At 34.8% G+C, this 15,651-nt stretch overlaps 1 protein-coding gene and 1 pseudogene across 1 annotated transcript; both read left to right on the top strand.

Annotated features, from left to right (window-relative positions):
* The first annotated feature begins 641 nt into the window (after positions 1–641).
* On the top strand, positions 642–5,157 carry LOC113051205 (ciliogenesis-associated TTC17-interacting protein-like; annotated as a pseudogene).
* A 480-nt stretch (positions 5,158–5,637) lies between these two features.
* On the top strand, positions 5,638–14,663 carry LOC113050793 (caspase-8-like). The gene is made up of 10 exons (XM_026214096.1): positions 5,638–5,778; positions 6,417–6,718; positions 6,918–7,017; positions 7,230–7,368; positions 7,471–7,544; positions 10,379–10,400; positions 10,502–10,542; positions 11,090–11,207; positions 11,298–11,799; positions 13,912–14,663. The coding sequence occupies exons 2-10, from the start codon at positions 6,420–6,422 to the stop codon at positions 14,039–14,041; spliced, it is 1,425 nt and encodes a 474-aa protein (XP_026069881.1). The 5' UTR covers positions 5,638–5,778; positions 6,417–6,419; the 3' UTR covers positions 14,042–14,663.
* Positions 14,664–15,651: the final 988 nt, after the last annotated feature.

The following is a 15,651-nucleotide window of genomic DNA, read 5'->3' as shown; positions in this document are numbered from 1 at the left end:
ACCTTTCCTGTCATTCTAAAGCACATGTTTTTTCTTACCCTTGACTCTGTGATTTGGAGATGTGTAGTGAATCCCATTTGAAATAACGTTTAATGCGTTTTGAATACTTAGGGTACAGTAAGCAGTTGTACAATAGGGTATTAGGATACAATAAGCAGTTTGTCGTAATAAACCTATTTATTATTAACGAATATATGTTTGCATTGAATACGTGTTGCACTGTTAAAATATTGGAGCCATTACAAGAAGGTTTACATTAGATGTTGACAACATCGTTAGTAAGGAAACCAGAGACGCTAAAAAGTTTGAGTGCATGAACAAAAACACATCTAGACGGTGTATAAAATGAGTCCTAATGTAGACGCTGTTAGTCATTTGTTCGATTTCCTGTAATATTAAAGTCATTTTAAAGTTAGTTTATTTTGATATTTTTTAATAGCTTTAGCAAAGTAGCTCTTGTTTGACATCTGAAGGACTGAGCAGTTGAAAATCAATATACATCCAGGTAAAAAGAAAAACGCGCACAGTTTAAATAAATCTTCCAACCGTTACGATCTCAAAGACCCATGTAAAATAAAAATATATAGTCAATATTAGGAAACGTTGTGATTGTTTCTTGTTCTGGACTTTCTAAGACACACATGGAGGAGACGGAATCAACACAGAATGAAACAGAAGAACTGAAAGCTTCGGTTAATGCAGTGGAGTTTGGTAAGTCATTAAACATGATTATGATTTAGGTGAGGTCACTTCTAAAGTTTGCCTGTCAGAAATGCTATTTTAGTGCTGCAGGGACCATCTGTTAATGGCTTCAACGGTGTAAACTGTAAGTCCCCTCACATTCGTTAAGTTGCATTATACTATTATTTTGTTTCAGCAGATTTGACTTGTGCAGGACAGAGGCTGTATGAAAATACCGTGCTAAAGCATGAGGCACTGACAATTACATAAACGTGCCTTTAGATTAAATGTACTGAATCTTTCTTCAGAAGTGCTTTCAGATCCTTATAATCGCAATCATCATACTGTAAATGAATCTTAAGTCAAGATATGATTCAATTAACTTGACCGTTAGCCGCTTCCACTCGCATTTTCAGAACCCGATGATCTGGACCAGTGTTTGTTCGCATTTTCACTTGTGGCTGTGTCAAATTCGGCCTGAGAGCTGGGAGACTTCTCTGTGAGTGTCACCAAGGCGAGCTACAATGAGGAGCTATGTTATCTGCTCCATGCCAACAACAGTCACGGAACGATTGATGACATTCCTTGTGGTACATCCATTGTAGGTGAGCTTGTATCAGGCTCCTCTCCTGAGGCTGTTTAAGCTACCCTGCAAGATAGCTTTTACCAACTACAGCAGTCTTTTACACATATCAAAGTTACTCTCAATACCTCCAAAACAAAAATAATGTGGTTTTACCGTAAGGGTACTACGCCTCCTCCTGCCCTTAACACAACTACCTGCAAGGGTGCTATTCTAGAACAAGTCACTGCATATAACTACTTGTGCATCTGGTTGGAAAATTCACTTTCTTTCACCATTCATATATCTGTTAGAGAGGTACGGGAGGACCCAAATGTGGTTCAACAGAAAATAGAGTCTTTAATGTAAACTCAGATGTTCTTCTGGGAGAATAAGGCAAATAAGCAACCCACAGAGAGGGCGATAAAAAACAAAACCGAAATATCAGCAGATAACTTGAAAAAAGGCAGGAGTCTGGGTCTGTAGTTATAGCGGCGACAGGCCGAGGGTCTCTCAAAGTAGATGCGGGTAACAGGAAGACCGTTTTGGATGGTACTCTCTCGGCGTCAGTCCAACTGGACAGAATACAAAGGTGAAGGCGACAAACAGAACAAGAAGGGTTACCAGGCAGGTCTCAACAGGACAAGACAGGACAGGACAGGACTTGAACAGCTGGGGAAAAAAGAAAGAGAAAGTAACCTATAAGACCAGCAGAGGGAGACAGAGTAAAAAGAAACAGGAACATGACAAGTCAAGACATAACAATATCAAAGCTCCAATCAAAGGTCAAAGCCAAGCTAGGTTTCCTTTACAGAAACCAATCTTCATTCACCACCTCTGCCAGACTTACTCTCATTCAAATGACCATTTTACCCATGTTAGACTATGGAGACACTATATACAGGGTTGCTTGCGAGTCACTCTTTCAAAACTTGATGCTCTTTATCATTCTGCTAGGTTTGCCACAAATGCACCCTTCAATACACACCACTGTGCTTTATATTCACCTTTTAACTGGCCCTCCCTCCACAATCCTGGTTCACCTTCATTTACAAAACACTTCTCGGCCATTTAGGTCACCTACTGCAGCCAAAGCCCGTCACATATAACACTCGGTCCTCACTTCATCTTCTTCTAAGCATTCCCAAAAATAATTCTGTGTTTGGTCTTACGTCTTTTCATTTTGCTGCCGTTCACTTTTGGAATGCTCTGCAAAACATTCTCAAACTAGATAAACTAATCCCAATTTCATCCTTCAAAACTAGTATATCATACTTGTTGACGGACAAATGCAGTTGCTTCACTACATAATTATTTAATGTGTTTTTTATTTTATATTTTTACAGTAAATAGATTGATGTTTTAAAATGTATTTATGTAAATGCTAACCTGTATGTATTTCTAATGTTCTGTATTTATTTTAGCCCTACTTCCCTTTCCCTAAGTGGTCATTCCACGTGTCAGGCCGCCATTGTATATAAGAACCTGTTCTTAATGACTTGCCTGTAAAAATAAAGGTTGCGAGAGAATATTATATAAGGACTATTTCCTTCCCTTTATCATTTGTTAGTTAAAAAAACACAAATGGCATTTGTGCCATCTCAGGCATTTCTGAAACATGTTGAACCCTTTATTTGTTCCCTTGAGTTTTTACCATCCTACATATCCAGAAATCTTGAGATACTGGAAGAGAATCATCATGAATATGTAAAGGTCTTTTCTATTGACATGAAGCAAAGTTCATGAAAATCATAGGGTAGGTTCCCTTTAACTTAATACTTGTTACCTAACATATTCTGTTTAATGTTATAGAAATAATGAATGTTAAAATCAAAATTGCAATGTTAAGTCACCCAAATCTTATGTGTTGTAAACATCTCAGAGAAAGAGGTGAGTGCGGTTATTGAACATTTCACTGATAGTTTGTGTTAAGCAGTTTAGCATCACTTATAACAGAGGCTCATCTTTCATTCTCAAGGGTGTGAAGACAAACCCACCCATTTCCTCTGAGTTCGCTAAAGGGTTTTGTGTCTGAGGCATCCAACTTAATGATCCTGCGTAATATACTGGCTCAGCAGAAGACTGTTCCAGAAAACATGACAATCCTGTCATTCGATGCAGATACTGTGCTTACTAATTCAGTTATGTAAGTGCAGGGCAATAATGACTTATTTCAGCCCTATGTTATTTAAAAAAACAATGTAAACAGTAGATGTATGATGATAGATGGTTGAGTTGGAGAGTTGTTATTATTCTTTCATGTGACTGATGCACTTGTTTGCTTTAGAGAGAGCTTGGGTGCAAGAAGCAGATGATTTGGGAAGAGTTAGTCGATATCTTTGGGATAGAAAGGACTGTGTCCTCTCCAAAGGACTCCTCAGGAACTTGGCATTGCTATTTCTTGCCTGATGGGTAGAATACTCTCTTAATATTTTTGTTAGAAAGCAAAATTGATCTGATCTGTTTCTCATATCGGTGTGTCTACACTGGACACGAGTGGTATTACACGACTAAAGACAATAAAACCTACACTGTAAAAAAACAATCTGTCACATTTACATGAAAATACCGGCAGCAGTGGTTGCCAGAACCTCACCGTAAAATATATGGCAGCAACATTTTAGGTTTTACATACTTAAATTCACAATAAAAATTTCATTAACTTATGTAATGTTAATATACCAACCTATTGAAGTACTAATATCTGTTTTGAACCATTGTATTACACTGATAAACACCAAAAAACTTAGATGAGAATGAGAATGAGTGATAAATGAGTGATGAGAAAGTCACAAACAGCTTTTCCAAAAGCTGAGGAGGAAAAACACTGTGCCATTCACACAAACACTAAACAATATCATAGTTATACAAATGATACTGAAATAATGCAATAAACATTCATTTAACAACATTAGATTTAAGATAAAAACCTAATGTAGACAACTAAGAAGGAAGATATAGTTTAAAAAAAAAACATCAAATATGAAGTATCATTCAAGGAATTCCTGTATTCTTAATTTGTTTTTTTCATTGTAACTTATAAAATGACTTTCTTTTTCACATCCGAATTTTTATTTATTTTAACAGTACTTTACTGTAAAATTACATTAAATGTCATTACAGTTATTCGCCATATATAGTATGGAAGCTTAATGTTAAACAATTAACGTGTTTTTACGTTTTTTTCTGTTAAAATCACAATACTTTTTTACAGTGTGTCATAAACAGGTATTTTGTCTACAATAAATGTGATGTTACGCGAGCAACAAATTTCAGACAATAAAATTACTCATTATTTTTATGACATACTGACACAAAGGAAAAAATTACAGTGCAAAAGTTGTTTATATGTTGACATTTAATATTTTGCAAACAAAACCAATGCTGGTATATGGTACATATAAAATTAGAATTGGTATATGGTATATATATATTAGAATTAAACTAAAATATTTTACACTTAGGCATCTAGCAAGCAGAGTGCACTTGGGCTCACCTGTGATTATGAAGCTCCAGCATTTGCCTTTCATCCTTGATGGAGGTTTGAATACTTTATCATTATACAGTTTGCTCCTTTGTAACCAGAATTAATCTTTACAGTAAAAAACTAAGTTAAATCAAAAATGATTTTGCTTTTATTTTCAGTGGAGAAAGACCATATTCCTGTGTTTGAGAATTAGTCTCTTATCTGGGAGGAAGACATGGAGCTTTACTCAATGTTTCTTGATATAAAGGTGCCTGTTATTTTTAATAAGCTTAATAAATCCCATTCAACAAGTTTGCAAATTGTTGGACTCATTTTCAGTCACACAGCAATAACTCACAGCAGACGAAACCCTGAGCTAAAGGCGTTGCTGCTGTTGAGGAAACCTCAAGATGTTTTCGCATTTGCATGTGACTTGTGCTCAAAATAACGCAGGAAAATCCCTTACTCTCAAAGACTCTCAAAACTTTAACCACTATCAGCTTGAAACACTAACCAGTTCCTGACGTACTGAAAATAAAAGTTTTCTTCCAATAGTGCCTTGGTATAATGATGTCATGCTCTGTTTTCGTATGTAGCCTACTGTAATATTATTTGGTTTATCTTGATTATTTGAGTGACATAGTCATTTATATACCTTTGCAGTGATAAAGAAATATTGCACAGAATATACTTAAACACTAAACTTTCTAGTGTGTCAAAATAAACTTTTTATGTAACAATGCTTTTTTACTTATAGAAAATATTTTTTTAAAAAAAAGCTTAAGCACATGACGATACACATTACAATATACACTCGTTTTTATTTTTCAATCAAAAACTGTCTTAAAAATGTAAGTATTTCTTACTGCTATTCAGAATTCAGTAACTCCCAGAAATTTACAACACACTGGTGAAAACACCCTTCGATGTCACTTCCTGTTTAAACTGAAAGCTAGCAGATAAACCGAAAGTAAGACGCGTTGGAAACAGAATCTTTAGCATGTCCGACCGACTCTCTTGATTTTGTTTCTACATTACGATTTTATGTCATTTGGATGTAAATATAGAGGTAAGATAAGTATTAAGTTGAGCATTTTAGTTGATTGTTCGGGGTAACTTTCATGACTGTCATAACCTAGTCCGGGGTTAGTTTGTTACCACAGTTACACTAGCATTCGATTTGCTGAACAAAAAATTCATTTGATAGTGATAGCAATTTTTTAAAGCAGTGGCAGTTGTGTCTTGAAATGTGATATGATACAAAGTTAAAGGGAAATATATTTAGTATACATTCCGTTTAATGGCCCAAGCGGTTAGAATAAGGTAAGCTAAAGATAGTAGTTTTAAATTAAAATACGTGTATACGTTGAACAAATAACTAAAAAACCGGTCAAAAAAGTCACATGGGAGAGTTGTCACAAGGCTGAATAAAAAAATGTTTGATGGTTTTGTATGCTGCGTTCAAATACATATTTCGAAACTTGTTAAATGACGCTATTTGTGAATTCTGTCCTAAACAAAAATTCCAATGTAATCGTATTTTGTAGTATTTGTAATGAAAAGAACACAATAAGTACACTCTAGAAATATCTGTATCATGAACGTTCCACGGTTACCACGGTTATCAGATAGCCAAAATAAGGACTTTCTCAAGTTAAGTTATTTCTTCCTTTATTTCAAAAAGCCTTGTTTAACATTATGTAACAGAATATGGACCTAAATACGTTTCACAAGATTGATGAGGAGTTGACAAGTAATGAAGTGGCCCAGCTGAAGTTTCTGTGCATGGACCTAATTCCCAAGAAACGTTTGGATACAGTGACTGATGCCAAAGATCTATTCCTGAGAATGGAAGAACAAGCACTACTTGATGATGAGTTACTCGTCCCCGAGCTTCTGGTCACAATTGGCCGCTTTGACTTGCTTGGCATCCTGGGAATGTCCAAAGAAGATGTGCAAAGGAAACTGCTACAGTGTGACAGGTCTAGGATAGGTGTCTCAGCCTACAGGTATGAAGAATACACATTGACTTGCTAAACTTAAATTAAATGAAAAGGAATAAAAGTATAATTAAATAAAAGTAATTGCCAACACAATATCAATATCAGTCAATATCACATTGTTTTCTTAGAAATGGCTCCTTGTACTGTAGTTACTGTACTGATAAAGTTTTCTGTCACGATTACTGTGACTCCTTTCTCATCACAGAAAAATGCTATTTGGAATATCTGAGCAGATGACAGCAGAAAACCTTCGTTCAGTGAAGTTCCTTGTAGACCTTCCGAGGTCAAAATTAGGAACGTCTTCTGTGAGTTATATATTTTGGGCCCTGAAGTTATAATGTTCATGCAGATTGCATATGAATAATAAATTCATGTGGAAAAGTGGAATATGTATTTTGCTACCTTGACTGGATTAACTAGCCTTGTAATTTTTTTAATGTAATTAAGAATATAGTTATTATGGGTTACACTTTAGCCTGTTACCATACAACAGTGTTATGTTATGTGAATCATATAGACACTTCTAGATGTTATGATTGAGATGGAAAAGCTACAGAGGCTTGGGGAAGACAACCTGGATGAACTTTACAGTGTTTTAGACAAATGTGACAAACAGATGGCCTGCAGGATCGAGGAGTACAGGACCCGGGAACAAGGTTACTGATAAAATCTAATTAATTATTTACCACTTTATTGTCTACTTTTCTCTCTTTTTTCCAAACATAAACAGCAGCTTTTTTTCTTATTTTGTCCAATAGGAGGCAGACTTCCTCTACGCGAAGTGTTTGGCAGTGCACAAGTTTCCTTACCTGTTGAAAGTAGGCAAAGATATGTAAGTAGAAATCTTTACTTTAAGATGCATTTGGACATTTAATTTTCACATAGTATAATCCAAGTATTTCTTATGATGTGGATTTTTGTGTAATTTAAGAACCAAATGTAAAAACTCACTTTAAGGGATACTTTATAAAAAATGAAAATTAATCTACTGACCCTCAGGCCATCCAAGATAGGTGATTTTTTTATTATTATGTAGAACAGTAAGGAAGAAATTTAGCTGAAACCATGGTTTATAGGCGATTTCATAAAATGCAAGTCAGCAGTTACTATCATTTTGAGAGTCAAACAAACGCAACTATGGATCGCAAAATGAATACATGATAGTATATTGACATCTTATGAAGTGAAACAACCGGTCTGTGCAAGAAAGTGAACATAATGTGTACATAAATGGACCATGGTTTCAGCTAAAAATCTTTACTGTTCTACTGAAGAAAAAAGTATCCTGAGGGTGAGTAAATTAAAGGGGTGGATTACTGTTTTTTTTTTTTAGGCTTGATTTTGTTTATGGGGTGCAGTCTAATATTTGTTCATGCTTAGTTTTTTTTTTTAAAACATTAAAAACAAAAACATTATTTTTCAACAAAATTGACCATTATAACACACTGATCTGTCCCTTCTCTGACAAACGCCTCAATTTATTTCCTGTTATTATGAAGCCCCTCCCTCAGAAAGACATGATGGGCTGAGATTGGTCAGCTGGCTCAGTGTGTTGTGATTCTCTAAACCGCCTGGACATGCCGCCCCTCAAGCTCAAAATGAGCTCCAGTTGTACTGTAAACAATGGTGTCATCTATATTGCTTATCAATTTGAGTCCGAATTAGGGATGGGCATTCGATTAAATTTTCTTAATCGATCGTCGGGAGAATTAACGATCGACTATCGATTAATCATTAATATTTTTATAATATAATTAATTATTACATTTTTATAAATTTATTTTCTTTTTTTCTTTTTTTATGATAATTATTTGCTCAGTGAGACCTTTATTACAAGATCAACTTGTAGCAGACAGTTAAACTACGTTCAGGCAAACTGAACATATATGCGCGTGCATATGCGGGGTTCTAAAGCAGCAGAACCTGCAGCTGCGAGCCGGCGTTCTTAAACAGAGACCTCATTTGTTCCAAAATAATAATAAAATAATCATGTTAAACAATAACATAAAAAAACATAATAATACTAACATCTGACAGGTTTTGTCAAAATGTAACTCAAAACTATCCAAGCCAGAAGAAAAGACCAGATATTAGCCTTCCTAACAATTACGCTAACTTAACAAATTATGCTACTTAAAGCCTCGTGAAAAACTTTAGTAACTAGCATACTTCTGCACGAGTCTACGGATTTTTGTTGAGAAATATAAGCATGTTGACATGATCTGGGGTCAGACGCGACCGCAACCTGGTGACCATCAGTCCAGCCGCCGAAAACACCCGCTCTGAGGGAACCGACGTTGCCGGATTGCACAGGTACATCATTTGAGTCGTGGCCATGTTGTACTTATACACGGCTTCGCAATGTTTGCAGTTAACTATTTCGCTTTTTAAATCAAAATGGTCCCACGCCACACTTTGCTGTGACCTCTTCATGATTATTTTTTTGAAATAAAAAAAAATGCATTAGATAAATAAAATGCATTGGATTAATCAATAACAAATTAACGTGATCGAAGAAATTCTTAACGATCAATTATAGATAGTCAATTAATCATGCCCATGGCTAGTCCGAATGAGATGCAGAGAATATTAATGAAGATCGCGCAGAACCTGTGCAAGCATGGCTCTTAATGGTACATTTGTTTGTTGTTGTCTCATACTTTTAGATACTCTGTTGTTTGTAAATGCTATTGCTTATGTTAGCTTCTAATATACTGTTTTATTCTGATTAAATCATTAATACAGCAACCGTACACGCGTCCATGTATAAAGCTTCTCATTGCTTGGTGAAAATAAGTGTAGAAATGGAACAGTTTGTTGGAGCTGATCTGACGATCTGAATGAGAGAGGGAGAGAGCAAGAGATGCAGAGCATGGGTGATGCGAGGAACAGGATTGAGAATCTCTGCTTTAGAACATTGGGTTTGAACCCCTAGTTTTCTCTTCCTCTTCTCTAAAGCTGCACAGCATGGCCTCGCCCCCTATGTTGTGTTTTCCCGGAGGTGGGGTTTATCTGGGTTTGTGACGTAACATACCTGCGAAGAAGCTCGTTGTAGTCCCTTACCAGCCGTTATTGTAGGCATTAAGCTGCCAGAATCTTAAAAGATGATATCTCCGTTTGCAATGAACTTTCAGTGCTGCAACTTTGCAGATATTGTTTATGTTCAAACAGCAACATTACAAACAAACTAACTAACATTACAAAAGTGGAATTGCAATCAACCACCCCTTTAACAGCAGATTTTCACTTTTGGGTTGAACCATTTCTTTAAAAATGTCTGTTTTTATCCATGTCCCATATTCAAGTGACCCAATCAAAAATTGCTTTGTTATTGGTTTCTAAATGTTGTTAATTGGTTTTATTGTCGGCAGAAAATAGTGTTTATCCACTTTGCTAGTGAACTCATTTTTAATATGGTCTGGGTAATATTTTATTTTTCCTAGTTCCATTCATGATTTTAAAGGATGAAGCCATGTATCTATTGGCATTGTCCTAATTTGGCCTCTAATTTGCTGGCATTGTGTGTGTGTGTGTGTGTGTGTGTGTGTGTGGTCACAGCACACCATCTGACAAATAGCAATACATTTGAAATGATAAATATACTGCAATTCAATGCATAATAACCTCTGTTGTTTCTATTCCCTCCATATTTTGGCTTTATCACAGCAAATGGAGACAGGAACTGGATGTAAGTTATACTGTCATACGAACTTTCAAAACATTACAGAACATTAATGCTCCCTTTGTGTGTATATAAATATATCAACTTATGTTTTTTTTTTTTTTTAGTGAGAGAATCACTTTTTACAGACGCAGAACCTGAACCAACAGTAAAAAAGACAAATTACATTTCATTCTTAATATGAAATATTTTTTTTCATTGTTACATTACAGTTGAATGAGGTAAAAAAAAAAACTGTGGTTTAAAGTGGTTTAGAGTTTTATAGTTTCACACTCCTATAGAAGTTACAAACAAATGATCATAATGGCATTAATTACCTTAATCAGGATTGGGGAGTCAAGAAACTGAGGATTTCAAATAAGTTATAAGTAATTCACAGATCAGGGTCATTATGATTGACAGTTTAAATAGGACCTGATTGGCCACAGCTGATAAATTTGAACTTTTTCACTAAGGCATAGCAAAAATTAATCACATACAGTTGTTTTTAATTTCCATATGTCACTGCTGTGACAAATATGAATTATTAATGATCTTCTGTTAATAAAATGTGTATGTGTGTACTGGCTGTTTGTAAATTATGTAAATAAATAATATATATATATATATATATATATATATATATATATATATATATATATATATATATATATATATATATATATATTAATGAGATTTGCTTTGCATTCATGTAGCAGGAGGCATATTATAATATGACTCGGCGGCCTCTTGGATATTGTCTAATCATCAACAACTACAACTTTAAAGAAAAGTCCTCACTGAACAACCGAACAGGAACAAATAAGGACAGAGGTATTTCAGGCAAATCCATTAATTTATATGTATTCCTTAAAATGTGTTTGTAAATTAACACACACTCTCTCTCTCTCTCTGTCTCTGTAGATGACCTTATCAGAGTGTTTCACAGAATGCATTTTGTGATTGAGGTTCAGGATGATCTGACCGCTTCAGAAATTAAGGAACTGATTAAGGAATTTGCGAAAAAGGATCATAGTCAAATGGGTGCTTTTGTCTGCTGTGTCCTCTCGCATGGACAGAAGGGCGCTGTTTTGGGCGTGGATGCTCAAGGAGTTGAAATCCGTGAAATCACAAAGCCTTTTGGTGAATGCCATACACTAGCATCCAAGCCCAAGCTTTTCTTCATTCAAGCCTGCCAAGGAAGTAAGGGCCAGAATGGTGTATTGGCAGAGGATTCAGCGGAAAATGCTCCAGAAGAAGAGTATGAGGGAGATGCTTATAATCCAGCATACCGCTTTATTCCAATAGAAGCGGATATGCTTATTGGAATGGCCACAGTGGAGCACTACCAGGCCTTCCGCCACACTATAAATGGGTCTATCTATATCCAGGAGCTCTGTAAACAGTTGGAGAATCTGTGCCCCAGGTGAGTTCAAAAGGAGACTCTGTCACGTCTTGAATGAAAGATATTTGCATGTGGGTGGTTCTCAAATGTGCTCATGCTGGGTTTGTAGAAATTCATGTTGCTGTTCTTTTTTCAAGAAAATAATAATTTAATGAAACATTAAATTATCATAAAAAGACATTTATAATGTTACAAAAGCATGTGCTCAAAAAAAAAAAGAAAAGAAAAAAAAGCAGCACACTGTTTTCAGCATTGATAAGAAGATTTCAGATTGATTTCAGAAATCATATTATAATGATTTCTGAAATATCTTGTGACTGATTAATGATTTTGAATTTTCAGCTGTGCAATTTATTCATTTTCAGGCATAAATAAATTTTTTTAAAGTATTAAAAAGGTATTGAAAACAATTTTGTATTGTAATTATATTTCACAAATTACTGTTTTTACTGTATTTTTTCTGATCATATGAATGCATCATTGGTAAGCATGAAAGATTTAAAAACATGAACAATAAAAAAGATCTTACCAAACCCAATCTTTTGATCGGTAGTGCACAGAGACCGGACCCTCCTTTTCTATGATTGCATTATTTAACCCCTAAGCATTCCTGGAAAATTTAACTAAGCACAAAATCTATCACAGGCGGAAAGAATGCTAACAGTTTGAAAAAAAAAATAAGATCCACGTGACTCCCAAGATCAATAATGCCAAATTTACACTGCAGAGTTTTCTACTTAAGTGCTTCTGAAGTGGCATTTAGTTGTTTTTATACAGACATGTTCAAAGCTGCTCAGATGTGGAATGCAGAATGCATTTACGCAAAAAGGATAACCATATACTTTAATACTGGGGGCTAATGTGGATCAGAGCAGGTATTGTTTTTTTTTTTTAGTTTGGCTTTCATACATTATTGTGCGTTTACACCGCCATCGTCGAGAGCTTCAAAAATCGCTCTGGCCGCCCTGCTAACAAAGCTGCAGAAAGATTTCTGAGCGCTCTGACTTAGATTGAATGCTTATCTTGTATTCAAAGTGGCCGCAAAGCAAACAAGCTTGTGGATCTTGTGCAGACTAACCACAAGGAGGGTAACGTTATAAGTTAACCTCATTAAATATTGTTGTGGACGAAGTATTAAGAGCCTTTACTTAATGTATAAAGCACTGTAAAAATACTCTGATGCAAGGAAAAGTCCTTCACTGAAAATGTTACTTAAGTAAATATAATCAAGTATAAATATTACTTAATGCAAGTATAATCAAGGAAATGTGTTTAAAAGTAAACTGGGAATACTGTACTATTATTTATTATATCATTAGATTATTATTCCTATAATGTTACTGCACATCAGCAACTCACCAGGAACATGAACAATCTCTGACACCTTGGTCCACGTATCATTTTTATTTGATTTTTTATGTCCCTGTGTGCAAACAGGGTCACATCATAGATTATTGCAAACCCGCCACATTAATAATCATCCTGTCCTATATTTATCTTGAGAGAACTAATGTGGTCGAGGAGGCTTTTTTGGAATCCTTTCAAGCGGTGGACTTTTACGTTCCGATTTGGTGCTCTCCCTCATAAATGTTTATTGTACATACTGTACACACACATTTATATATATCTTTATATTTACATATTTATGCTTATTTATATAAATTGGCCATTTCCATTTCTGGTTAGATGCTAACTGCATTTCATTGGCCCTGAACATGTATTCTGCACAATGACAGTAAAGTTTAATCTTATCTAATTTAATCTAATTTAAAAATAATTGTACAATGCAACATATTTATGAATGATTTTGAATAATTCATGATAAGGTGTATACATTCACATTCATTCAAGGGGTAAGAAAAATGTTATTACTTTTTCTTATTCATATTCTGTTTGTTGTTACGTATGTACATATGAAACCAACATGTATTTTAGATTTGTTTTGTTTCCCTATCTTTATTTGTCATTGATCCATTTTGCAGTTAATCGTAGTGTTCACACCACACATTAGAACCAGTGAAAATGCAGTGAGCTTGAGGGAAGAAAATGTTCCTGTTGAATTCTCATGATGGTTTGATTTGGGTGGCTTCATAGAGTTATGTTCTTGTCTGATTTTTTTTTTTTCTTTGACAGAGGAGAGGATATCTTGTCCATACTGACAAAGGTAAACCATGAAGTGAGCTTGAAAAGGTTGACGGTCTTCAAGCAGATGCCTGAACCTCGATATACCCTCACCAAGAAGCTGGTCCTGCCCATGGACTAAAGATCTGATTGACTCCTGTCGACTGGATCCATGCTAAAGACGCTTACGTTTACATTTCTTAGACTATTAATTCGTCAGGAAAGACACTTTGGTGTTATAGATTCAAAATGTTCTGGCTGTCTCTGTGAGTCTGATTTAAATTATTAAATAAGAATATGTGTTGAATTTACAGAAACGTTTTTGGGTGATCTTGCTTAAACATTGCATTTTAAAAGTAATAAAGCATTTATATTTGATACTTGGAACAAATATTTTTAAACTTATGTTAAGTTTGATCATTTTATATCAGCAGTCTAAATGATTTAGTTTTAAATGCTGTTTATAAATGCATATTTTTGCCATTCATGTCTTCCTCTGCAATGTGAATGAACTAAAAACCCAGAGATTTTGAACTCTTTAAAGACTGTAATCAATAGGATATCATTGATGTTAGAAATTAGTGAAATTAAACATCAAACATTCTTAAAAGTGTCATATTTTTTTCTTCATTATTTTAGCATATAATGGGATAATTTTTTTGCATCCCAAAATGCAAAATGTTATTTTCCACCCACTCTCTGACCCTGTTATGTGGACTTTTTCGCCTATTTTTGTTGTTTTAATAAACTTTTAATAAACCGGACAAATATTATTTCTGTTAAATGAAAAGAAAGACGCATACAAGAAACAAACACAAAACTTCCCATTTCATCACAGTAATGTTCTGCTATCACCTCACCATGTCTAAAGAAAGGTCCCCAAACTCTGCCAAAGATCTATTAAAATCTTTTTCATTGACATATGTCCTATATTTTCTGCCCAAACACCTTCAATCTAAAGAACATTTATTTTTCAGGATACATGTTTATAAATGTATATTTAAAAAACAAAACAAAATTTGATCTCCTGTAAAGGCAATGGAATATAACATCAAGGATCTTCTCTATTTCTTTCACATCTTTCAGAAACTGGTTGACTTCCCACTCCCATGCATACAGTATGCAATGATATAGTGTGGATGTAAACTCAACGCATCTTAGCCAAATATCATTTCTGTTCCAAGATAGTTGATGGTGGCATATCAAGAGATTTATTTTGTGATTTGAATATGAAATTTCTTATTTAACGTTTTATAGGAATATTGTATGTATGTACTATTTCCTCAAATACCTTTGGGCCTTTTGACCTTATTCTGAATATATTAATTCCTAAACCTGTCTACAAAGAAGTAAAAATTGTAGATAATATTGAGAGGTGTTATTGTGCCTTGGAAACCTGTAACTATTTTCCCAGGAGGCTACTATGCTTTTATTTATTGCCAACCTTTGGTTTCTCTCCATGCTGCTTTCATCCTGATCCTTTAGGTTACAATACAAGAGTCACTGCAGCTTTTGTATTTAGTAGAAACAGGTCAGTCTGGGACCTTCAGGCTTTATGAAAACTGTTGTTCCATGTAATAAAGCAGTTTTCCTCTGTTCATGCATATGAATCCAGACTTAAACCTTACCATGTTCTTTCTTGGGGACTGAAAATATTGGTGGTAGCACTCAGGAGAAGAAATTTAGGTTGCCAGTATTTCTTTGGGAAACTTTTGTTTGGCAATTGAGGGTCAACACTGAATGTTCCTGTGG

This window comes from Carassius auratus, chromosome 31, assembly GCF_003368295.1.
Source record: "Carassius auratus strain Wakin chromosome 31, ASM336829v1, whole genome shotgun sequence".
NCBI lineage: Eukaryota > Metazoa > Chordata > Actinopteri > Cypriniformes > Cyprinidae > Carassius > Carassius auratus.
This window is presented reverse-complemented; position numbering and strand designations above follow the sequence as displayed.

Excerpts from the sequence above, each read along its gene's own strand:
- LOC113050793 (XM_026214096.1), top strand. The coding sequence starts at position 6,420 with ATGGACCTAAATACGTTTCACAAGATTGATGAGGAGTTGACAAGTAAT. Across the intron at positions 7,018-7,229 it reads CAAAATTAGGAACGTCTTCT|ACACTTCTAGATGTTATGAT; the intron begins GTGAGTTATATA and ends TGAATCATATAG. Across the intron at positions 7,369-7,470 it reads GTACAGGACCCGGGAACAAG|GAGGCAGACTTCCTCTACGC; the intron begins GTTACTGATAAA and ends TTTGTCCAATAG.